At 34.0% G+C, this 23,755-nt stretch overlaps 4 protein-coding genes and 1 long non-coding RNA gene across 10 annotated transcripts in view; 2 read left to right on the forward strand and 3 right to left on the reverse strand.

Annotated features, from left to right (window-relative positions):
* Positions 1-5,130: 5,130 nt before the first annotated feature.
* Positions 5,131-5,738, reverse strand: LOC114761581 (uncharacterized). 2 transcript variants are annotated; one of them, XM_028950987.1, is made up of 3 exons: positions 5,668-5,738; positions 5,456-5,590; positions 5,131-5,385 (listed from the first exon to the last, which is right to left on the reverse strand). In XM_028950987.1, exons 1-3 carry the CDS (start codon positions 5,724-5,726, stop codon positions 5,232-5,234), a joined length of 348 nt encoding a protein of 115 aa, XP_028806820.1. In that variant the 5' UTR covers positions 5,727-5,738; the 3' UTR covers positions 5,131-5,231. The 2 variants fall into 2 exon arrangements, 1 of the variants encoding a protein (XP_028806820.1); XR_003742171.1 differs by lacking the exon at positions 5,668-5,738 and having other exon boundaries at positions 5,315-5,385; positions 5,514-5,579.
* Positions 5,473-11,032, forward strand: LOC114761580 (LRR receptor-like serine/threonine-protein kinase RCH1). The gene is made up of 3 exons (XM_028950986.1): positions 5,473-5,800; positions 7,258-10,268; positions 10,431-11,032. Exons 2-3 carry the CDS (start codon positions 7,463-7,465, stop codon positions 10,889-10,891), a joined length of 3,267 nt encoding a protein of 1,088 aa, XP_028806819.1. The 5' UTR covers positions 5,473-5,800; positions 7,258-7,462; the 3' UTR covers positions 10,892-11,032.
* LOC114761582 (uncharacterized) lies at positions 6,154-7,454 on the reverse strand. Its single transcript, XR_003742172.1, has 2 exons — positions 7,392-7,454; positions 6,154-6,408 (listed from the first exon to the last, which is right to left on the reverse strand). It is a non-coding gene; the product is annotated as an uncharacterized LOC114761582 (long non-coding RNA).
* Positions 11,033-14,232: 3,200 nt separating the features above from the next.
* The window catches only part of LOC114761561 (uncharacterized), a 30,392-nt gene continuing 20,869 nt past the window's right edge, over positions 14,233-23,755 (reverse strand). The window contains exons 1-11 of one of the 5 annotated variants that reach the window (XM_028950956.1): positions 17,329-17,400; positions 17,087-17,182; positions 16,896-16,961; positions 16,247-16,327; positions 16,081-16,134; positions 15,931-15,999; positions 15,244-15,306; positions 14,974-15,056; positions 14,810-14,875; positions 14,636-14,713; positions 14,233-14,531 (exon numbers count right to left, since the gene is read on the reverse strand). In XM_028950956.1, the coding sequence (XP_028806789.1) occupies positions 14,674-14,713; positions 14,810-14,875; positions 14,974-15,056; positions 15,244-15,306; positions 15,931-15,999; positions 16,081-16,134; positions 16,247-16,327; positions 16,896-16,961; positions 17,087-17,134 (570 nt within the window). In that variant the 5' untranslated portion in view covers positions 17,135-17,182; positions 17,329-17,400 and the 3' untranslated portion in view covers positions 14,233-14,531; positions 14,636-14,673. Of the gene's footprint in view, positions 14,532-14,635; positions 14,714-14,809; positions 14,876-14,973; positions 15,057-15,243; positions 15,307-15,930; positions 16,000-16,080; positions 16,135-16,246; positions 16,328-16,895; positions 16,962-17,086; positions 17,183-17,282; positions 17,401-23,755 lie in introns of those variants that run through there. The other 4 variants (XM_028950957.1, XM_028950958.1, XM_028950959.1 and 1 more) reach the window with 4 other exon arrangements.
* LOC114761593 (glycolipid transfer protein 2-like) lies at positions 22,248-23,754 on the forward strand. Its single transcript, XM_028951004.1, has 6 exons — positions 22,248-22,497; positions 22,587-22,642; positions 22,733-22,863; positions 22,943-23,078; positions 23,223-23,366; positions 23,461-23,754. The coding sequence occupies exons 1-6, from the start codon at positions 22,248-22,250 to the stop codon at positions 23,494-23,496; spliced, it is 753 nt and encodes a 250-aa protein (XP_028806837.1). The 3' UTR covers positions 23,497-23,754.

Here is a 23,755-nt window from a genome sequence, read left to right on the forward strand (position 1 = left end):
GACATAACAAAGTAAAATAAACTATTTAAGTCTTATAATCATGACAAATAAAAATATAACCAAAACACGTGCTTGAGAAGTATAGAGGCCTTTACGACTCATTCCATTAGTGCCTTCCCTTGATTCCTACTAGATCATTAGCCTAACAATTGTTAATATAGAGGATGAAACCAAACATCTCAGTAACTATTAAAATTCTAATCTATACAAGCAAACCATATATGATAAATAAAAATCTGTTTATATGTGCGTGTAAAAACCACGGATTTGATACATTCAACTTAATTTCATTTTTATTCAACAATATACCAATATCATTTTCCCAATATATTAAAAAATAATGCAATATGATGTCTCCCCTTATATCACTGTCCATCTTTATACCGCTGACTAGAGCCATAGGCTAACATATATATAGTCCTATAGGAACTAATCTATTTTAGTGAATTATTCCAGGCTCACTGATACTAGAGATATATCCAGCCAAAGATATAGAGTTCAAGCTCGGACCATGGCTCCTCTCCTTTGCAATAAAATAAGGAGATGTCACATGTCCCATAGCTTCAATAAATTCCCAGCCAAAAGAAAACATGAAAAAGGGGCTCTGACAGGTGCCATCCACTGTGTACCGAGTGATGACATACCATGTGGTAATTTATATCCATGCACATCTCCTTCTATCCCTAGCCTAACAATGCATGTGTCATATGGAAATAATATTGCATCATAAATACATTCTCAAATATATTATTAAAAATAAGATAGGAATAAAATTTCTGTACCATTTAACAGCATCTCATGATAATTCCATAGATATCAATATATAGTGATCATAATTAATAGCAATAAATCTGAACAAAATCAAGTAACATATCAAAACATTTATTTGAAAAATCATAATATTATATTTCAATATAATATAAAAATTACTAAATCCATAATATAATCATATACAGTTCATATATACATGAAAAAATTTTTAGAGTTACCTGATACTCTTTAGCTTACAAATATTCACACAAAGATTACTCCAAAATTCTCAAAAGTCTACAAAATTGCACATAAACATCTATTAATATAAAACTCAAAACTACTCTAAAATTTTAAGACTACCCTCTAAACCAAAATTTACATAAACTCCCAAATCTAGCTATTTATAATAGATATAATATTTTAAAAATATAATCTACATATAAGACTATTTAAATTTAATAACTTAAATAAATATATATTTATTACCCAAAATATAAATATTTTATGTTAAAATTCTCAATTATTTATTATAGTCTCATTTAAATTTTTTTCTCAAACCAAGCAATTCTTTTGAATTATAAATAAACTGTAACTTTATTTAGTTTCATAAATTCTTAATTTAGAATTTTTCAAACCTGAAAAAATTATTTGAAAAATATATTTTTAACCTATTCAATATTCAAACCGATTAAAATCTCAATAATATATTTAATAACCTAAATAAATTATTTAACTTAAATTTAATTAGTAAAAATACTCTATATCTTTGAATAACAAATTTTTTCAACTAAAATCTTAGTTTAAAATCATCAAAACAATCATTAAACAAATATAAACTAATTAAATTTTTTTAATAATATATCTTTAAATTTCTACAATCATATATTGTCAAAACTCTATATTTACTCTATACCCAAATAGTAAAATTTTCTCTAAACATTATAATGATACTAATAATATGAAACTATAAATATATAAGAAATATTTATAAAAAAATTTGACAAAAATAGTTTTGTGTATATAATCCCCAAATCTTATCTTATTTTTCATTTTTCAGACAGCACCTAACTACTTTCCCTCTTTCTCGATTTTTCTCACTGCTTCTTGCTCTCTCCTTCTCTTCTCCCGCTCTCTCATTCTCTTCCGTCTTCCCGGCTTCTTTTATCTTGTTTTTCCTCATCCTCCAATCACCACCCGCTCTCCATCTTTTCCTTCTTCATTTACTACTCCTCCCCTTTCCAACTTTCATTTACTACACCTCATTCTATTTCTGCTTAGGCCGCCCCTCCCTCCTTTTTTTTCCCTATATATGTTCATTAATAACCCCCCTTCCTGGAAAAAGGTGAGGTGGTGTTTTTATTTTGTACTTTTTTTAAAAAAAAAACAGTATGTTACAAGTTGCACCGTGTAAACCATTGAAGATTGAACATGATAGTATTATATAATACTCCTTCGCTCCTTAATATACAAGACTTAGTTAGAGAATCAATATTGATCCTAAATATAAGATATAGATATTGGTTCTAAATGTAAAACCTAGATATTAGTCTTAAATATAAAACTTATTTTATATGTTTATCAATTTTTTTACAAATTAACCCTATTAATATCTTCTCAATAATAATCAAGTAAGAGAGGAACGGTGAGAATTAGGAAGATGTTTAGAGTATTTTAGAAAAAAAAATCATATTAACTAATTTAACTAACATATTTAGTATACTCAAATTACTTAATTAGATTTTACATTAACTTTATGTTTGGTACGAGTATGAGGGAAATGAAAGAGAAGGGAGGGGAAATTTTTTTAATAAGTTTGATTTAAAAAATTAAGATAAAAGAGTAATAAAAATTAATCAAAACTTTTTAACCCTCTGTCTTCAATTTTTTAAAATGAGCTATTGAGCTATTGCAATTTTTCCGTTCCCCTTCTCCCTTTCATTTCGTTCATACCAAATGGACCATAAGAATAAGAGGAATAGTTTAAAGCCTGTTTATTTTTATTTTTTGTTTTCTTGTTCTCAAAACAATTTTATAAAATTTTTAATAAGTTTTGAAAACAAAAAAAAAGAATTTATTTGGATAATAATTAAAAAAATCATGTTTAAAAAAAATCACACTTGGCAAGTGATAGTTGTTGTTGATAGTGATAAGTAGTGGATAGTAGATAAAAAGAAAAGAAGATTTCTCAAAAAAATTTTAAACAAAATATAAAACATGTAAAAGTTGTGTAAGTTTTTAAAAACATGTTACCTTTTTTTGTTTTTCAAAACAATCAACTAAAAAAAATTATTAGATAATTTTTTTTCTGTTTTTACAAATAAAAAATTATTTTTAAAACAAAAAAACTAAACAAGTGCTTAATCTCCTGTTTGGTATTTGAGACATTGATCAGTGGAGAGGCATATCAACAAAAGGACGCTTTATCTTTTGGCAAGAATAATTGGAGATAGAAGATGAGAACGTGAAGAACATGGGAACCTTACATAATGGGTTTGCATGTGAAGTCCATAAATCCGGAAATAAAATCTCATGAGGAAAGAAAAAAAAATAGTGCTGACTGAGAATATGTACGTGTGCCTTCTTCGTTCATTTTTATTTATTCTCTCCGTTTACTTTGTCTTTTGGGTCGAAATTCTCTCCGTTTAGTTGATCTCTTTCTCTCCACGCTCTTCAACTTCGTTATTTAAACCATGCAAATTAAATCCCATCCCTCGCTGCAATTATGTTTCAGTATCTTATTGTGGGCCTAGCATGGTTTGGTGATGTTTGATAGTTTATGTCTCAAATGCCAAATTTGGTAGAGACACTATTGAAATTCCAGTAATCTTTTGAGGTTTAGACATAATTAAAAAAAAATCTGTGAAGAATAATCTTTTTATTTTCTCTCTTGTTAAAATATTAAAAACATTTTATATAAATTAAAATATGCATACGTACAGTCATAAATACATACTAAGCTTTAACTTTATCACTACATGAGATCCTTAAATTTGACGTGTCCATGTCAAAATTTATTATAAATATTACAGCCGTAAGTCGAAAAGGCTAATAAGACGTACTGTCTCGATACTAATTATAAGATATCGTTTCTAGTCTATAAACGAAGTCTTATAATTAAGACATGAGATAATATAATATAAATTAATTTATATCCATAGCGTTAAACGTAATTATTTAATACTACTTTTGGTCTTTAATATAAAAACTAGTTGACTAATTTGATTAGATTAAGAAAATTAGTTAAGTTAGTTATCTGTAATAAATAAAAGTTTTCTTTCCTAAAATGTTCTTATTAATTAAATATATTAGTTAGAACTATTATTACTACACAGATTATTTTAACAAAAATAAATAAATATTAAGATAAAATAGACTAATGATTTTATATTTAAGATAAAAATAAAAATCAAATAAATTTTTATATTAAATATGAGAAGGAGGTAGGCTATATTCTATACTACGCTCACTGTTATTACGTCATCTGTTTTTTTCTTTTTTTTTTTACCAGCATACATCATTTGTTATTGAAACGAATCTTTTATGCAGGAGAAAATAACTACTACAATAATGATGAAAATTTTGTGGTCCATTAAAAAGGATACCAAAAATCGATAAAGTAAGTAATGATGATCACATCTAGGAGTGTTCACGGGACGGATCGGGACCGGGACAGGCCCGTCCCGGTTCCGTCCCGATGAACAGTAACGGGACAGATTTTCTGTCCCGTGTCCCGGCCCGTTCCGGGGTTGTCCCGGTCCCGGTCGGGACGGGACGGATCCGGGACGGGACCGGGACGTCCCGAAATAATTTTTTTATTTTTTTTATTTTTTTATTTTTTTTTAATTTTTTTAATTTTTTTTTAAAAAATTTAATTTTTTAATTATATTTTTTTGAGCTTAAATCTTATAAAAACATCTTTTTTATTTGTTTGGGCACTCTTAAACAAAAGCTCAAAATATTACATATAATAGTTATTAAAAACTCTAAACAAAAGCTTTTAACACAATAAAAACTTGCTAAAAATTCTAATCATCAATAATCTTAAATCATTAACAAATATAAAAACTCTAAATAAATATATCCATAGTTCCATACAATAGTTTCAAATCTTAAAAAAATATGAAAAAATAATATTATATAAAAAATTAAAAAATTAAAATTTTTTTTTTAAAAAATGGAACCGGGACGGGACGGGACGACCCCGTCCCGTGTCCCGTCCCGTCCCGGTCCCTTTTTTGTCCCGTCCCGGTTTGTCCCGTCTCGAAAAATTTCGGGACGGATCCGTCCCGTCCCAATAAGACCGGGACCGGAACGGGCCGACCGGGACGGGCCGGCCTTGAACACCCCTACACATCATATGCCTAAAACAACAATATTTAATATTAATAATAATTAAAATTCATGAAAGATGAGGACTTAACATGTGCCTGCCTAGTGGTCTATGCTGGCCAATCCCACTTTTCCCCCTCAGCCATAATTCAGCTCTGGAGAACCCAGTGGACCCTTCCATTCCATGGTAAGCCAAAAGATCGATGGTTCCATTTCTCTTGCTTTGCCTTTCTCAACCAATCGCTCTGTTCTGTACCACCATTTGTGTCCTCCTCTCCATCGTCCCAATGCCTAAACATAACCCTAATAATAACATCTCAGTTGTATTTCTCAGTATAATGGGAAACCTAACATTCCCTGATAGAGTACATACCAGTCCGTGCGTAGTACTATCAATATGGACAAGGACTCATATTTGAATAATTTCTTACCATACTGTAACAAGGATGATGATTCCTTCTGCGTACAGTATAACAGCGTAACTTGCCACCTTATTTTGTCGCTTCGTCTAGACAAAGGGAGATAGAAAGAGTCAATCTTGGAAGGGAAAGGTTGAAGGAGCAATTGGAGAAGCTAGTGTGTAACCTCTTGTTGTGGTTGGGGAATGATTTGCCCCCACCTTCCAAATCCACAACTTGGGCCATACTGTCTCGCTTGACATCTCCATCAGACCCGTGAACCTGAGAGATCGTTTTCTGCCTTCTGAATCTTTCTGTTTGTATGTTTTCTTTGTTTCAAAGTTCTCTATGATGTTCTCTTCACACTAACACCACCACCACCAGCACCACACACACACACACATCTGTATATCATATCATATACGACGAATAAGTCACTCGGTAATAATAATTTAGTGACTGATAAATATCTCATTTGAATTCACAACCCTTATCCACGATCTGACCCATATATCTATCTCAACACGCCTCCTGTTCAATTTTCATTTTCCTGGGAGGCTTCAATAGTACTATTTCCAGTATTCTACCTTGGGGAATTCAATACAATCAGAAATTAGAGGAGTCAGAGAATTGGAGGAAGGTTCATGCATACATTGGAAGAAAGGTTCATGCACCTTTATCACTGGCTGACTTTCATGATAAGAAACGACTTTATCAATATAACATGATTTTGAGACCTCACCATGCATATATAACAGAAAAAATTGAGGCTTTGTGGTCTCTACCACTTTCTTTCATTAATAAGCCTATTATTTATTCTTTGTTGGGTGTTGCCTGGTCCATCTCAGATCTTGGATTGTTATGCCGAATTAGATGAACCATCATCATGGTGGCTCCAGGAACTCGCAGCAACTACTGTCACTTGCACCTAAAAGGACCAGGAAGAAGAAAAACTGCTGTTATGTGCTTCACAACAAATGAACAATTTTGCTACAACAGCAAAATATAACAAATAAATAAAAGGAACACTATCGCTAAAAGAGAAGAAAAATACAGAGGAGGAGACCAAGATATTCTTAAAGGATTAAAAAAATCGCAACAGTTCAGAACTGCACTCCTGCTCTCCCAGTTATATTGTCCTATTATGTATCAGGCAAGTTACCACCCAGAAAACAATATACGCCTCCGTTCTTTAATATAAGACCCATTTAACTAATTTGATTAAATTAAGAAAGTTAGGTAAGTTAGTTAATTATAAGAAATGTGACACGTTTTTCCTAAAATACCATAATCATCTTTCTTAATACCCCCTCTTCTTCTTCTACTTGATTATGGTTGAGGGAGTATCTATAGGGATAATTTAGAGAAAATTGACAAATATGAGAAATGGGTCTTATATTTAAGATCCAAACCAACTCAATAATTGGGTCCTATATTAAGGACCGGAGGAGTATAAGCCAATACAGTCATTTTCACAGCCGATATTCTCTTACTTTACATCTGGATAACAGCTCCATTACATAATGCTGAAACCTGTACTAAAATTTTGTTTAATATAACAAAAATTGGGTATATAATACATTACAGAAGCCGCTATTTATTGTGTTCTTGCAGTTTTGAAACTTCAGTCCTAAATCCTGAATGCAAAAAAAAATTATTGAAAGAAAGGATCAATACTATTTATTACTTAACCAAGTAAAAAGTCAACCTTCAATTACCATTTACCAAATTTTACTATGCCAACTTTCAAATTTGTCTGTTTGTTCTGTTTTTGCAGTAAACTTACTTCAAAGGAAACAATAAATACTGTTTCAAGAAGGAGAATAAAGGAAAAGTCTACGTCCTTGTCATGAACTTTAAATGGTGTAATGGGAATTCAATATCCAACTATCAATGATAAAGGGAACATACAGAGTAAATTTGAGAGACTAGCGCGGTGCAGTTTTGATGAGATACAACAGTAGCAGCACGCCGACCTCATCATGTCAAGCAATGCAATAACTCTCTTTATCTTGCTTCTTAATATCTCCTTGTTTCCATCCGTCTATACTCTGAACCAGGAAGGTCTCTCCCTGCTTTCATGGCTTTCAACATTCAATTCCTCTGATTCTGCTACTTCCTTCTCTTCATGGAATCCAACCGACAAAAGTCCTTGCAAATGGGATTATATAAGGTGTTCCAAAGATGGTTTTGTTTCAGATATTGTAATAACATCTATCAATCTCCGTAGCAGCTTCCCAACGCAACTCCTTTCTTTTGGTCACCTCACCACTCTTGTCATCTCAAATGGAAATCTTACTGGTGAGGTTCCAAGTTCAGTAGGGAACTTGTCGTCTCTGGTTTCTTTGGACCTCAGCTTCAATGCTTTATCAGGAACCATTCCTGCAGAAATGGGGAAGTTAACTAATCTGCAGTGGTTAAAATTAAATTCAAATTCCTTACATGGTGAAATTCCAACAGAAATTGGGAATTGTTCCAAGCTTCGTCAGCTGGAACTGTTTGACAACCAGCTTTCTGGCAAGATTCCTGGAGAGATAGGCCATTTGAAAGATCTAGAAATGTTTCGAGCAGGTGGAAATCAGGGAATCCATGGTGAAATTCCAATGCAGATTTCAAATTGTAAAGCTCTCACTTTTCTGGGTCTTGCAGATACTGGGATTTCAGGGGAGATTCCTTCAAGTATAGGGGAACTTAAGAATCTCAAGACGCTTTCTGTCTACACAGCAAACCTCACAGGTCATATCCCACCAGAGATTCATAATTGTTCAGCCTTGGAGAATTTGTTTCTATATGAAAATCAGCTTTCTGGTAACGTTCCTTGTGAATTGGGCTCCATGAAAAGCCTAAGGAGAGTAATGCTGTGGCAGAACAATTTAACTGGCACCATTCCAGAAAGTCTGGGCAACTGTACAAATCTGATGGTTGTAGATTTTTCTTTGAATTCCTTGGAAGGTGAGCTCCCTGTGACTCTTAGAAATTTGCTCTTATTGGAGGAGCTTCTTCTCTCTGATAATAACATTTCTGGAGAAATACCTTCCTTTATTGGCAATTTTTCCAGACTGAAGCAGCTTGAATTAGATAACAACAGGTTCTCTGGCGAGATTCCACCTGTTATGGGACAACTGAAAGAACTCACCTTGTTCTTTGCTTGGCAGAACCAACTCTATGGAAGCATACCAACAGAACTATCCAACTGTGAGAAACTTGAGGCACTTGATCTCTCACACAATTTCCTCACTGGGTCAATTCCAAGTGCTCTCTTTCATCTAGAGAACTTAACTCAGCTATTGTTGATTTCAAATCGACTCTCAGGTCAACTTCCCCCAGATATTGGCAGCTGCACCAACTTGGTCAGGCTGCGGCTGGGATCAAACAACCTCACCGGTCCAATTCCACCAGAAATAGGTCTTTTAAGCAGATTGAGCTTTCTTGAATTGTCAGATAATCTACTCAATGGAGAAATTCCCAACCAAATTGGCAACTGCAATCAGCTACAAATGCTTGACTTGCACAAGAATCAGCTGCAAGGAGCAATTCCTTCCTCCTTTGAATTCCTACTTGTTCTTAATGTCTTGGATCTTTCTGCAAACAGAATAACTGGAAGTATTCCCCAAAATTTGGGCAAGCTTACATCTTTAAATAAGCTAATGATCAGTGGCAACAGCATTACAGGTTTGATCCCTCAGTCACTGGGCCTTTGTAAGAATTTGCAGTTGCTGGATATTAGCAACAACAGAATCTCTGGTTCCATCCCAGATGAGATCGGACAATTGCAAGGACTGGATATCCTCTTGAACTTGAGTTGGAACACTATAACAGGTCCCATTCCAGAGAGCTTCTCAAATCTCTCAAAACTTTCCAACTTAGACCTCTCCCACAACAAGCTAACAGGCAGCCTCAGAATACTGGGTAGTCTTGACAATTTAGTGTCTTTGAATGTCTCCTACAATAGTTTCACTGGTTCACTTCCAGATACAAAGTTCTTTCATGAACTCCCTGCTGCTGCATTTGCTGGCAACCCTGAGCTCTGCATTAGCAAGTGTGACATGAATCGAAATCACCAAGGCATTAAGTCAGTAAGAAATGTTATTATTTACACTTTTCTTGGTGTTATTTTAACGGCTGTATTTGTGACTTTTGGAGTGATTTTTGCTCTGAGAATTCACGGGGCCACATTTGAGAGGAAATTTGATGAAGAAAGTGAAATGGAATGGACTTTTACTCCATTTCAAAAACTTAACTTCTCCATCAATGACATTGTCACAAAGTTATCAGATTCAAACGTTGTAGGAAAGGGTTGCTCGGGGATTGTTTATCAAGTAGAGACTCCAATGAAGCAGATAATTGCAGTGAAGAAGCTCTGGCCAATAAAGAATGACGAGCCACCAGAGAGAGATTTGTTCTCTGCAGAGGTTCAGACCTTAGGATCAATAAGACATAAAAATATCGTCAGGCTTCTCGGATGCTGTAACAATGGAAGAACAAGATTACTCCTATTTGATTATATCAGCAATGGGAGTTTGTGTGGGTTGCTCCATGAAAAGAGGTTGTTCTTGGATTGGGATGCAAGGTATAAGATCATACTGGGAGCAGCTCATGGTCTAGAATATCTGCATCATGATTGTATACCTCCAATTGTCCACAGGGACATTAAAGCTAACAACATCCTGGTAGGACCGCAATTTGAAGCTTTCATTGCAGATTTTGGTCTTGCAAAACTGGTGAATTCCTCTGAGTGTTCAAAAGCCTCTGCCATAGTTGCAGGCTCTTATGGGTACATAGCTCCTGGTGAGTATATCCGCTCTGAGGCTCTTTAAACCAGTTATTGATTTTCTGTGTCATGTATCATTAATTTGTTAAAAACACTTCTTTTTTTTAATCACTATTTTGGCTTATCCTCCACGCCATTTGACTTATGAGTAATCAGAGGATTTTTCTTTGAAACTGCAGAATATGGATACAGCCTAAGGATCACAGAGAAGAGTGATGTGTACAGTTATGGGGTAGTGCTGCTGGAGGTTTTGACGGGAATGGAGCCAACTGATAATAGGATTCCAGAGGGTGCCCACATTGTCACTTGGGTTAACAGGGAAATCAGAGAGAAGAAAAGGGAATTCACATCAATTCTTGACCAGCAACTAGTATTGCAATGTGGTACTAGAACGCCAGAGATGCTTCAAGTTCTAGGGGTGGCTCTCTTGTGCGTAAATCCATCCCCGGAAGAACGACCCACCATGAAAGATGTGACAGCAATGCTCAAGGAGATCAGGCATGAAACTGACAATTTCGAGAAACCAAGTTTTCTCCAAAAAGGGGCAGTCACCAATCAAAAAGTCGCAGTTCACTGTTCAAGTTTCTCCAGATCATGTGAACCACTAATAGAATCGTCGTCGTCGTCATCTTCTTCCTAATTTTTTGTTCATTCAAGTAACAAAATAATTGTATAGATTAGTCTCAAATAGCAATTCCAAATTTCTGCCTTTTGAATGGAAGCTATATATACAAGCTAACTCTTCAGTTCAAAGCAAACCATACATACTGGAAGTCTGGAACCATCCATCCTTCGCAAGTCCTCCATTTCATAGAGCGTATCATTTCGTAATATTCTTTTGTGCATCTTATGTATCCTTTTTATAAGAATAAAATACAACCCCTTGTATGTAACCAAAAAAAAAAAATGAAGAGTCCCTTGTATAATTTATACTGTAAACGGGCATGCAGCTGTAAAAGCCTTGTCATATAGCTACAGAGTAGAGCATAATTCAGTCCACTAAAGAACATTCTTTGAGGAATCGGGTCTCTCACCAATCTAAAACCTGTTTCTGCCGACAACAAATGGCAGAGGAAGTAAACATGTTGAACAGTGTGGTAAAGTAACGAGACTTTAAGGGTTCAATTAACCTTAGCAGCTATAGGATAAGGAACCTGAGGAAACAGACATAGCATCCAAATGGATGGAGAGAAGGGCCAGAGAAAAGCGTAGGTGACGAGGCCTATCTTGGCTGTAAGCTTATAGAGGGCAAAAATCATAGGAAGCATCTGGGCCACCACCCTCTCAATTGTCCCTACAATAATTTCTGTGAAGATAGAGAGAGAGCTGGTGCTCCATGTTCTTGAAAGATACGTAGCCAGGAGACCATCCTAGGCCCACAGATATTGCAATGGATCGGATGTCCACTAGTTAAGAACGCAAGTAATCACCAATGTTAAGTAATCACAATATTTTCCCATTCGAGAAACATGAACCTCAAAACTAAAAGGTAAGGTAGTACATCTAGATGTAGTTCAGCTCATCTAGAACCACATCATATATAATCAAATAATCTACTGGCGTGTAGATTATAGCAATACAAGCAAGAAGGGAAGGTGAGGATATGTGGAATGACTTGTAGAAAAGTGCAACTATTACTATTTCAGCAGATACATAAGATGGTCTAGTCAACTTACAAGTATAACCCAATAGTATTATGTTATGAGTCACGTATCTGAAGGCTTCACAAATGTAGTGTGATTTATAAGTCAAGCGGCTCTCTCTAGGTTAGCTTTCCTTTCCTTTTGATTTGTGATTTGCAGCTAAAGAATTCTTCCCATCTATACATGGGCTCCACATAAGCGGATTTATTTTCTTCGTTAATGGATGAAGTCTACAGTGAGGACTAGGCAAGAATTGCCAGCAGTTGATATCAAAGCAACATGCTGTAAAGCAGGAAAAGGGAAAAGAAAAAGGCTGCAGTAATAGTACTTTCATTGGATTTGGTGCTGTAATTAGCCATGAAACTGAATTCATTTAGAAAGAAAAAATTACAATCATGTGAGAAAGTGTGACCCATCGCTTTCTTTCTTTCCCCAACCAACCTTCCATGTTTGGCGAATTTATGCTACAGGAGACACATGATCAGACACTACACGTGTAGTTTGGAGGCAGAATCTGAAGTGTTGGGCGGAATCAATGATACAAAATAGATGAATATCATAACCTACCACACAGATTTTTAGGAGCAGAACAAGTGTACTGAAGAAATAATAGCGACAAAGGCAATAAAAGGAGGCTTCTATTGAAGTGTCTCCTAATAATAGATTTCGCCTGACGAGCATATCAGAAATCAGGAAGGAGGACTTGTCACGGTGACCATGACAATTCGAATGCGTTGTGCCACAAAGAAGACAAGTTTTTTTGGAGCGTTAATTGCTTCGCCAAATAAACTTGTATGGAAGGACATCTTCAGGGAAGCCATTTGACCTTCTATGATCGGGCTGTGAACAAAAATGGAAAGAAAGCCAAAAAAAAAAAAACAATAAAAGCATGTCTTTACTTATAGGCAAAGCAAATGAAATTTTTAAATTGAATTTTTTTTTAGTGCTACATATAGATAGTAGTACTAAATGCTTCCAAGATTGTGTTGTGCTTGATCATCTGAAACATTATTGTTTTCACTAATATAAGGATTTGCTAAAACTAAAGGTAAATTCTTTAATCCACAGCTCGCTCATCATTTAATCTGCTCTTCAAGTTCAAAATATTATAATTAAATGCTTAAAATAAAAATCGATTTAATGACCTGCATGAATTTGTTGCAGATAATTTTTAATATTTTTATAATGACCATTTTTAGTAATATTCAAATCGGAGTCAATCACTGAGTTCATAGTATTAATTCAGTAAACCCATTAGGTTATCTGAAACCTGGATAGACTCGACCTGTACGGATTCGTTTTGACCATGTGCAGAGCGGCGTGTGGGGAACAAGTTCATATAGTTGGAATCTTCCAGATAAAGTTACAAAGAAGATACCCTTTATATGTCAACTTGTGGCAATTACATGACATCCTATGGTTATTTTACCACCAATCCACAAGAAGAACCTACTAACAATTAAGTTCCTTTTTTTTTTTTTTTTCATTCGGCATTTCTCTGTGATTTACGCATAAATCATTTTAAATTAGTATGACTTATATTTAAATAAATTTGTTATCATACGCTAGATTTTAATTATATAATTTGTTACTATACATTACACTTTAATTATATAATTAAATATTTTAATAAAACTAAAATACTCCTCCGGTCCTTATTATAAGACCCCATTTGACTTTTTATTTGGTCCTAATTATAAGACCCAAATCCATTTTGTCTCTTATATTTATGCATTTTTTTCCAAGATAATCCTTCAAATAATGATAATTTTAGCCAATATACTTAATTAGTAAGGATATTTTAGGAATGACAATACTTATTTATTATAAATAACCAACTTAACTTACTTCCTTGATCTCCTCAAATAAGTCAATTGGGTCTTATAATTAGGACCGGAGGAGTATTTTTTTCTTTGACTTTATATAATATTTCAATTTGATCCCTTAAAATTAAAACACATACTTTTAGTCCTTTAATCCAATAAATTTAATTTTAACATTTAAAAACACTTTACCAACATTTAAAATCAAAATATCATCATTTTTATTAACAGGATTAAAAGATTAAAAATATATTATTTAAAAGTTAAAGAACTATATTAAAATCTTGTATGAAATTAAAGTTTTAAAAGTATAATTAAGCCTTTTAATAATTATTCATTAATACACGCAAACTTATACAAATTTACCCCACGAATTTACACAACAAGTTTATATTTGCGCTAAAAATTAATTTAACTCCAGAGTTTGACAAAGATATAACGTTAATAACTAGAGAGACTGTACGGAACAGAGATACAACTGTCCCGCATGCGCTCTAAAGGCAACATGCATCAAGTTTTCATAGTTAAAAAAAAAAACTATTAAGAGGACAATTTCCACAAGAATTACAAAATAGAACTCATGGTTATAGCATAGAGCCCTGTACTGATAAACGGGGGGCAGAAACAACTGTTTCATGACAGAACGGGAGCCCGGAACTCTCTAAAAGCCTATCTCCTTAACATATAGTATTTACGTGTTAAATAAGTTACACTACATACAGATACAGTATGCAGGAGAAACCAAACCAGCACACCATTTTCGCCTTTTAAACAGCACTTTTTGGAATCAAGGTGATGAAATGAAACAGGAACACTGGAAGAAAGGAAAGAGCAGTAAATGTCGCATAATTCAAAATCACAATGGCTGAAATCGCTAAATCCCGGAACACCTTGAAGAGTATAAGAACTGGAACTCACATAAATATCTTGAGAGAGATTTTCGCAGCTCGACATTATCACGCTCTCCCTGGATGCCACTTTATGCTGCATCCCATACTTTATACAAGAAGAAAATGATGACTCTTAAGTACGTGATCATGATGGAAATCAAAGATGCCCGAACAATTTGAAAGGAATGGCAACATGTATTACCTGGGCTTTTGGTCTGATGGTACTGGCTGGCCACTAAGAACTCGATCTATCGCCAGACTCAGGTCCCTTTATTTATTTAAAAAGAAGAAAAAATTACAGGTTACCGCATGTTTAGATAGATCCATCAGCTGACAGTTCAATTAACCTCAGTTAAAGAAGCCAACCTTCCAGTGACAGGCACATTGCTATTGGGCCGTGAATCATCAAACTGCCCATGATAAACTAGCTCAAACGGCCTCCGACCATCCTGTCATTTCATAGGGTTGGTTTAAGGTTTCAAAGAAAGAAGTGGATACCAGCTCTCCGGCGCACACCTTTGTAAATTCATGCTTAACAGTTAACACTGAACCGCAAATGCAACTTATATGCCAGTTCTTAAGGTTGATTTTTAATCTATCAATTTCCAAGAGTCAGGGCACGCTAGAAGTGATTACCTTTTTAAAAAGGTAAAATTCCGGTGTACAGACTGCTCCAAAATCTCTTGCTGCATCTTGGGTCTGCACTCCAACATATTCCACCATTATCATGTAAGATTTTACCAGCTTCAAGAAAGACATGAAGAATTCACGAATTCTTCAATAAGTTGTTTTCAGTGATCTTTGTAAGTTAAAAACCCTCAGCAGTTGCTGTTTCATATGAGTTTATGCTATCAGAAAAAGGGAGTTCCGAAATTATCATCAAATTGTCAGCATGACTTAGAAACACGCTAAATATTTAAAACATGTTAATTAAATATAATGATAACCGAGTTGCATTGTGTCCCATTCATATCTTGAGAAATTGATATTCCCAGGGATCATGTCAGGTCTCAGATTTCTCAAAACTTCAGAATGAATATTCAATAAACTTTATGAATGAAATAGGTCTACCAGTTATCAGTATCAAATTCATTCCGCGCCAGTGACACAAGAGGACAAGCAACTCAATTTTAAGCTGTAAAAGTGGCCTATAGAGAACCTAACAAATAACTTCATCACGTTAATATATGAACAGAACAATGCTGATTTGCATCAAAAGGAGTCAGTTGATAATTAGGCTAAACAAATAAAATCAGATAGGCATTTGTGCAGCTATAAAGGAAATAATTAACAATGAAGACATTGATATTTACTGTAGCGCACCTCATCATAGAGATATGGGAAAGGATAGTTGAACAGCTTAGCTTCTTCAGCCATAAATTCTGGTCCATCCTGTGAGGAACAATCCCACGTTGGACAAACAATAGTATAGCTTCCAAAAAGCTTTATTATCAAATATGAAGTTACAAGAACCTGGGGATGTGTGGTCACAGAATTTGAAGAAATAGCAATGACTGCAAGTCCTTTCTGTAGGGAAGCAAAAGACAAATGTTTTAACATTTTGCTTATGCAAGTATATGCTGCTGCAGTGCTGCTAAAAGAAAGAACTAATTTCTTCTAAGGTGGGTAAATTCACTACCTGCATATAGAAATTTGTAAGCTTTACTATATCTTTTTTCAGGTGTTTGACAAATGGACAGTGATTGCATATAAACATAACCTGTGTGAACATGAAGGGAAAACATATATTAAAACAAGAGAAACTTTGTCAATATTTAAAGCAAAGGGAGGAGATCAAGCTTTCATTAAATTAGCAAATACTCCAACTAGAAAGGTAATTATTGCCAAAACACTCATAAATTTATACAATAAGGTTGGACAGTTAATGAAAATAAACAAAAAGAATTCTCATGAGGATGTTTGCACAGTGCAACAAAGGAAAAAAAATGGTTTAACTAGATCGATATAAACCCACTATGAAGCAGACAGGAATCAGCGTCTAGTTGGCATTCTACAAAATTATTTTCTTCACAAGTCAATGAGTTAATTTTAAAACATCACCAGTTTCAGTGACAAACTGGTGCCCAATCTTAGACTGACAAACCAGTGAATATAATTTGAAGCTAACTTCTAATTCCGTACGGACGCTGAAATCTTCCTCACTCGTTGGACCGCAAAAAAGGAGAGAACCGCGGAACAAGTCGAATACTAACAAAAGGGCAAAGCAGACATGATAAAAGGCAGAAATAATCGACAGCGGAGGCTCTACCTAGCATATGCCATCTTACCAGAAGGGCTGGATATCCTTCAAAATCTTCTAATTTCCATGTTTTCCCAGTGAGAGGCTCTGGAAGCTAATTAAATCCATCCAACAACAATACAGGAGGAAAATAGATATCAACGTCTTTTAAGAACTAGTATATCCCTTGCTCGGATAACAAATAAATAAACAGGAACAGAATACTAGAACAGTAACTACCTGAAATTCCGGAGCTCTAAAACCCAGCGTGACCCTTGTGGACTCCATTCTGGCAGCTCGAATTACGAACCTTCTTGGGGACGAAGCTCTCTTTAACTGCAAAGAATGAAAGCCCAGTTTTGAAAAAGAACGTGCTCGCAAAACTTCAGGGGAAGTAACAACTAATTGCGAGGAGGTAAATGCGCTAAGAGTGAGCCTAAAGAAGACACGCCCAGAGCTACAGTCATTGCTGATTACGCTACCGTAAGATGACGAGCTCAATTCTCCTTCTCCATCTCCTTCGTCATCACGTTGGAGATAAACAATATTTCTGGTCCTCGTTCCGCTCTGCAACATCATTAGTGGGAATCTCATGGGCTGGGCTTATATGACCTCTGTGGGAGATAATCACTCAAAGCCCACCATAGGCCCCCGGAGCCCCAATAATTATTGAGCTCAAGTGTCAAAAGTAAAATTGTTAATTGGGCTCTAAGGGAGCCCATATTGGCACTCAGATATTCAAATATTTAGTTTGGTTTAATTTTTGGAGCCGGTTTGATTCAGTTGAAAGTTGCATTGGTTAGTGACGAAATGTGGTTTTTTGGAAATCTGAAAAAACTGCGATGACTAACGAATCATGTTTAATTATTAAATGCACCTTCGAAACAAATATTGTTATTCGTAAAATTACAAATTTATTATTCTTATAAGTTTATTAAATAAATTTTTTTTCAAAGTGATTTTCATTTGTCGAAAATTTTGCAATTTTTCTCACATTTATCTTATCAAGACAGATTCAGTATTGATTAATTAGTTATGATGTTTTGAGCCCAAATAATGCGAGTCATATTGTGTGCACTGTGTGGTATAGATTGGTGTTTTTCTTATTGGACTTTTTATGGGCCAACTAAAATTAAGTTTAACTCACCTTATGAAGTCTTTGCTTATTATTGCTCAACCGGTTAAACACACTGAGCTCTTAATTGTATAAAATAAAATAAAAAATAAAAGAGTTTGAGAGAGCATATTGCTTTTCATTAACTCGGGGAAGAAGCCAAGATTTAGTTATTAGGAAGGTTGGGTTGAAAAACACATACAATACAAAAGTTAGGTATTAAAATTTCGGGATCCAGAGAGATCCCATGTCAATAATCCTCTCCTCTCTCTGCCACTAAATTAATTAGCTCTTCATTTTTAATTTTGGCTGCATCCATTATTTTTTTTTTTTTTTTTTCAGCTATGCATGGAACTTGCCACTCTGCTGGTACCTTTTATATTCCTTCCTCACTATTAATATATACATACATACATGTGTGTGTGTGTGTGCATGTACGCCATTGCCACCGAACAATCTAGTGTAAGGTCCATATTGCGATAATTAAATTCCTTCGTTTTAGTTAAAGTGTTAAATCATATTATTATTGAAAAGTAAATCAAATAATTCGATCGATTAATTCTGATTCGATACCAGTCATATCAATGCTCAATATAATTATATGGACAACACCTCCTCATATGGTAGAAGTCTTGGTTAAGCAGGACGCTGCTGGTTTTGAAATTCCTAGAAGAATAATCATCAATTAATTGTACTGGGCTTAACCCCTTTTTTCAACCAAACAAAATATAATTATAAAATTTATTATTTATAAGTCATAAACAACATAATTCATTTACCAGATTCGTTGAACAACACAAGGCATGATCAAGAACAAAAAAGTTCAGCGATAGGGTGATATCTTTTCCTCTCTTTTTAAATAATAACACTTTCTATCCTTAGTACAAGAGCTCGTTTAGCTTTTATTTTAGTCATAATATAAAATTTCAATCTACTTTGTTTCTCATATAGAATAGAAAGAGAAGGTTTTTTTTTTCCTTATTTATAAGTCATTTTATTAAATTTTTCTATAAATGTATTTTTTCCCTTTATTTATTAAACTTCTCTTTTTTTTATTTATAAGTCACTTTTAACGTGTTTCAAACAAATGAAGAAAATCTTAAATTTCATTAGTTCTCATTTAAAATTCAATAACTTTCTAATTTCATCCTTATTTAATATATATTATACCCCATGTAAACAAAATCAATACAATAAAATAAAAGGTAAGATTGTAGGTCCTTATAAAAGATTTCTCTTAATGCTTTGTAAATATGACTAAAAAATGTCTTCTTATTCTGTCTTATAAATAGGACCAAATAAGTAGTGTAGATAATTACTGTTTTTTAAAAGTTGTATATATCAAATAGGGAAAGAATGGAAAAGTTATTATATTTTAATATAGAATTAATAAAGTTTAAGATTTTTTTTAATTTATATGAAAAATATTTAAAGGACGTTATAAATAGCATCAGAAAGGGGTATATTGTTATTTTTAATTTCTCGTAAAACTAGCAGTCTTGCGAGTCCTTTACGTGTAAGAATTGGCTTTGTTATCATGGAAAATTAGCATACAAAGTCCATATAATTTTATTTTATTTTTGATCAAGTTTTTTTAGTTTTGTTATTGGATCTTCGTAATTTTCTTAATTATACTCATAGTTTGTTAATTTGTAAGAAAAACTAAGTTAGTAGCTGACGACACAAATTTCAACTGACATACACTTTTATGAACAAACTACTATATATTTTTTAATTTTTACATTGATAATTAATAAATTTAATTCCCTAATTTTACTTTTTTTTAAAAAATATTTTTTTAACTGAGCTAGCATTTAAGTCAGCTCTACTTAAATGGATTATGAATATATGAACTAATGCTTATAATTGAGAAAAATATAAAAAGCTATTAGAAATTAAAAAAAAACTAAAATCTAATTAAAATGGAGAAAAAATAATGATCGATTAATTTCTCCTCCTTACCATATCATCTATTCTATTCATTATGCTGCCATACATTTGTGCATTCCGCGTCCTTAGACAAAAAAGTGGAATAGCAGTTTACGAAGCAAATTAAAGAGGCAAGGCTTGATGCATGCCTGGTTTGTGCGGGTGGGGAGAGGCACTCTCTATACAGTATATATACTTTTGAGTAAACTAACAAAACTTGTCAAATTAGTTAATAGTAATAAATAGTATTATTTTTTATTATATTCTTACTAATAATATATATTAACTAAAACTATTATTTTATGAAATTTTTAATATGTATAACTATAACAAGAAGTATTCTAAAAAATAAATAAATTTAAGAGACAACGTAAATTAAAATGTTATGTGTTAAGATTAAATTAACGTTGAACTTCTTATGTTAAATATAAAAATAGTATAGAAAATAAGCTGACATCTATTAATGATTGGCCTGTATATACGTGTCTCTTTATCTCTGTGTGCGTACATTCGTGGATGGCGCGTTTCATTGGGATTCAAGTGCAACGGGCAGCAAGAAAATTGTGACGTCACGGATGATCATTGGTGTATATTAGTTCCCATTTTAATTATAAAACCCTGTTTATAGTTGAAAATAAAATCTCATAACGAGAACTGAAATTATTTAAGTTTCTTTGCTATCATCCCATTGTTTACTATCTTCAATTTCAAATATAAAAACTAATATATACATGTGTCTCTTTATCTCTGTGTGCGTACATTCGTGGATGGCGAGTTTTCATTGGAATTCAAGTGCAATGGGCAGCAAGAAAATTGTGACTTGAATGTAACAGATGAAAATAGCTTAGTTATTAGAAAAATTACTAAACCCGACCATTTTTTTTATATACAAACTAAACCCGACCACTGATTGGGAGTATTAGCTAGTAATTAGTACTGATATTTAATGGCCAATATAAATGAGAACTAATCACGTCTATTAGCAAGCAAAGGCGTTAAATAAAACCTCAAACAAGATTGTGTTTCTTGTCTTTTCTTTTTCCTTCTATATTAAATGGAATTTTGATGTCACGGATGATCATTGTTGATATATTACCTCCGATTCTAATTATAAAACCCTGTTTATAATCTAAAAACGAGGTTTTATTATTAAAAACAAAAGTAGTATATACGTGGGTGCACGCTTATCAATCCCTGCATGCGCGTATTGGTCGCATTATTTAAACTTCCTTGCTATCATCCTATTGTTTTACTATCTTCAATTTCAAATATAAAACTAATTTATTTATTTAAATAAATTTAAAATTTGATTTAATTGATTATTTATAATAAATAAGTATTATTTTTTTGTAAAAAATACTTTTTAAGAACGATTATACAAACTATGATGTGCTTGAGCAAAACTCCTTCTCGGATATTTTATCATCATGGAACCGTACAACACTCAACCAAAACATAAAAATAACAACCCAGTGCATACAAAAAATAATCGTAAAAATATGTATTATTAGTCAACACAGATTATCCATTAACAAATTCTTCATGCTGAGAGCAAGTTGAACCGAAGCCACTAGAAAATAAGTTTGTCTTAAACTCCCACTCCGGACTAATAATTAATCTTGGTTGGTTTATATAATTATTTAAATAATAATGCCTTCCCCAGTTATCGCTTTATACACGTAAACGTACTTGCGTGTTCTACATGAAAGTGTACTTATTTAAAAGAATACTTAATTATAGTGTGGATTACTGTCACAGAAGCTAATCTTCATGTCCTCAAATCAATGGTGAAAGTAAGGGCTACTTTATTTAATTATTTAGCTTTATTCTTTTGGTAAAAACTGCTTTTGACTGTTCACCATATGCCATGGGCCTCATGATTGTCGTATTCAACCCAATTGTGGAGCCCACATCATGACGCAAGCCAGCTCTCCCCTATCCATCATGTTCTTCCACGTGTCACTCCCAAACCCACGAGCCCAGTCTTCCCTGAGATCAACGGCTAGATTGTGCTGGCTTATATCGCTTTCCGGTATGGGACCTACGTGGGTTTAGTTTATTCAGTGATAATGTTCTGGACTGACGTAAGGGGGGAGGAGGATTAGAGTCGATAACTCTAAGGTCAAATTTAAGGTCACCATCAATGGCTGACACCAGAAAATTCATAGCAAATATATTAAGAATAAATATAATTAAAAAATAAAGCGACTCGCTCAACAAGGACGAGGCTGCCACTTGATTTTATTTAGTAGTTGTGTCATCTTCATGGGAGTCTTTTCTCTGTGCTTGTGTATTATTCTGGAGCAATTGATTACAGTAAGCAAGTCGAAGTAAAGGTGTTTAATTTATTATACGGACATGGTAACCCCACTAATTGTGAGCAATATATATAGTCAGAGTCGGGACAAAACACGAAGAGGAGGAAGGAGGGAAAGTGAGAGAAATGAAGCAGAGAAGAGTACAGAGATTAGGTCGAGCTCAGAGATAAGCTCTGCCATTGAAGAGCTTTCGGTGTTGGTTCTCGTTAAACCTGGAGATAATCATGAAGCTGCGCTAATCCCCACGAAACCTTTCCTATCTCTATGTTACTTGGTTTTACAAGTCCTGGGTTGGTTTACTTGCTTGATCTCTGTCTTCTCAACCCCAAATGTTTGCCTAACAAGTTTTACTACTTGTCTATGATCCATGCTTCTGCAGATAAGATAGGACCAACAATGACTGTTTTGAGACAAGACGTTCAACAGAATATTAAGGTGAGGCACAATCAAATTTACAGGTCTCTATTACTTTCCCTACGCTTCAGGTAAATCCACAGAGCAACCATTGAAACTACTTCGTTGCAGAGACTGGAAATGGTTCTTGAATCAAATTCCTCACTGAGTTCAAATTTGGTCGAGATTTTGAAAACCGAGACGAGGGAAGGCAACGCAAAGAAGGGGGCCAGCTGCAGCAAGGCCTTTGTTTGGCTTACTAGGTGATAATATGCTATATATTAATATCTTATTCCCTCGTAAAAATTGGGTGATGTTCACTTAGAAGTATCTGCTCTGCAGATCTTTGGATTTCGCCTCAGCATTATTACTGACACTGTCGAGAGATTCTGGGATAAATATGGAGGAAGCAGTGCAAGAGGCTTATAACATCACTTTGAAACCATGGCATGGATGGATTTCATCAGCTGCTTTCAGAGTATAACACACATTTCTTCATCTCTTGAATGAATGTACCTCCATTATACATTTCACCACTAAATATTATAACCCTGACGTTTATTGTGCTTGTCTTGCTTCTGAATCTTCACCATCTGCTAAGGTAACGTGCATACTTTTGCAGGTAGCTTTGAAACTAGTGCCCGATAGTAAAAGCTTTATAGATCTCCTCAAGGCAAACGATGAAAGCTATGATACCCAAACGGAGAAAATTAAGATTTTGGTTTCTTTGCTTGCGCCATTTCTTGAGGGTATCCATTGTATTCTGGTAAGCTCAATTTTATGCTTCGCAACAAAATATTACTTGTTGGTGCAGTTAATTGCCTGTGGCTCTAATTGCCTGATGTATGTTCATTCTGCAGAAAGCCTACGACTTGAACAACCTCAAGGCCGCATGAAGTTAATAGCTAATGCACAGTTTCTTGTTGCACATGTATCTGTTTCTTATCGACTCTTCATGTAAACATGTAAATATCTTGTATAGTAATCTTGTTAACAGAATCTTGCATTTGGCATCATGTTCGCCAAATGTTTTCTTAAGAATCAGAAAGATCCATAAAGAGAATAGAGGAATTCACACAAAAATATTGCAAACAGATGTATAATTTTCAGCCGTGTAAAGCAAAGGAAAAAGGACAGCCTCACATCTTGCTCCAT

The sequence above is a fragment of the Neltuma alba genome, unplaced genomic scaffold (genome assembly GCF_004799145.2).
Source record: "Neltuma alba isolate B1F8T4 unplaced genomic scaffold, ASM479914v2 tig00011126_pilon, whole genome shotgun sequence".
In the NCBI taxonomy this organism is placed as follows: domain Eukaryota; kingdom Viridiplantae; phylum Streptophyta; class Magnoliopsida; order Fabales; family Fabaceae; genus Neltuma; species Neltuma alba.

Excerpts from the sequence above, each read along its gene's own strand:
- LOC114761581 (XM_028950987.1), bottom strand. The coding sequence starts at position 5,726 with ATGGCCCAAGTTGTGGATTTGGAAGGTGGGGGCAAATCATTCCCCAAC. Across the intron at positions 5,591-5,667 it reads TTCCCCAACCACAACAAGAG|ACGAAGCGACAAAATAAGGT; the intron begins GTTACACACTAG and ends CCCTTTGTCTAG. Across the intron at positions 5,386-5,455 it reads ATAGTACTACGCACGGACTG|GGTTATGTTTAGGCATTGGG; the intron begins GTATGTACTCTA and ends TGTTATTATTAG.
- LOC114761580 (XM_028950986.1), top strand. The coding sequence starts at position 7,463 with ATGTCAAGCAATGCAATAACTCTCTTTATCTTGCTTCTTAATATCTCC. Across the intron at positions 10,269-10,430 it reads TTATGGGTACATAGCTCCTG|AATATGGATACAGCCTAAGG; the intron begins GTGAGTATATCC and ends TTGAAACTGCAG.
- LOC114761593 (XM_028951004.1), top strand. The coding sequence starts at position 22,248 with ATGGTAACCCCACTAATTGTGAGCAATATATATAGTCAGAGTCGGGAC. Across the intron at positions 23,079-23,222 it reads TTTCATCAGCTGCTTTCAGA|GTAGCTTTGAAACTAGTGCC; the intron begins GTATAACACACA and ends ATACTTTTGCAG. Across the intron at positions 23,367-23,460 it reads AGGGTATCCATTGTATTCTG|AAAGCCTACGACTTGAACAA; the intron begins GTAAGCTCAATT and ends TTCATTCTGCAG.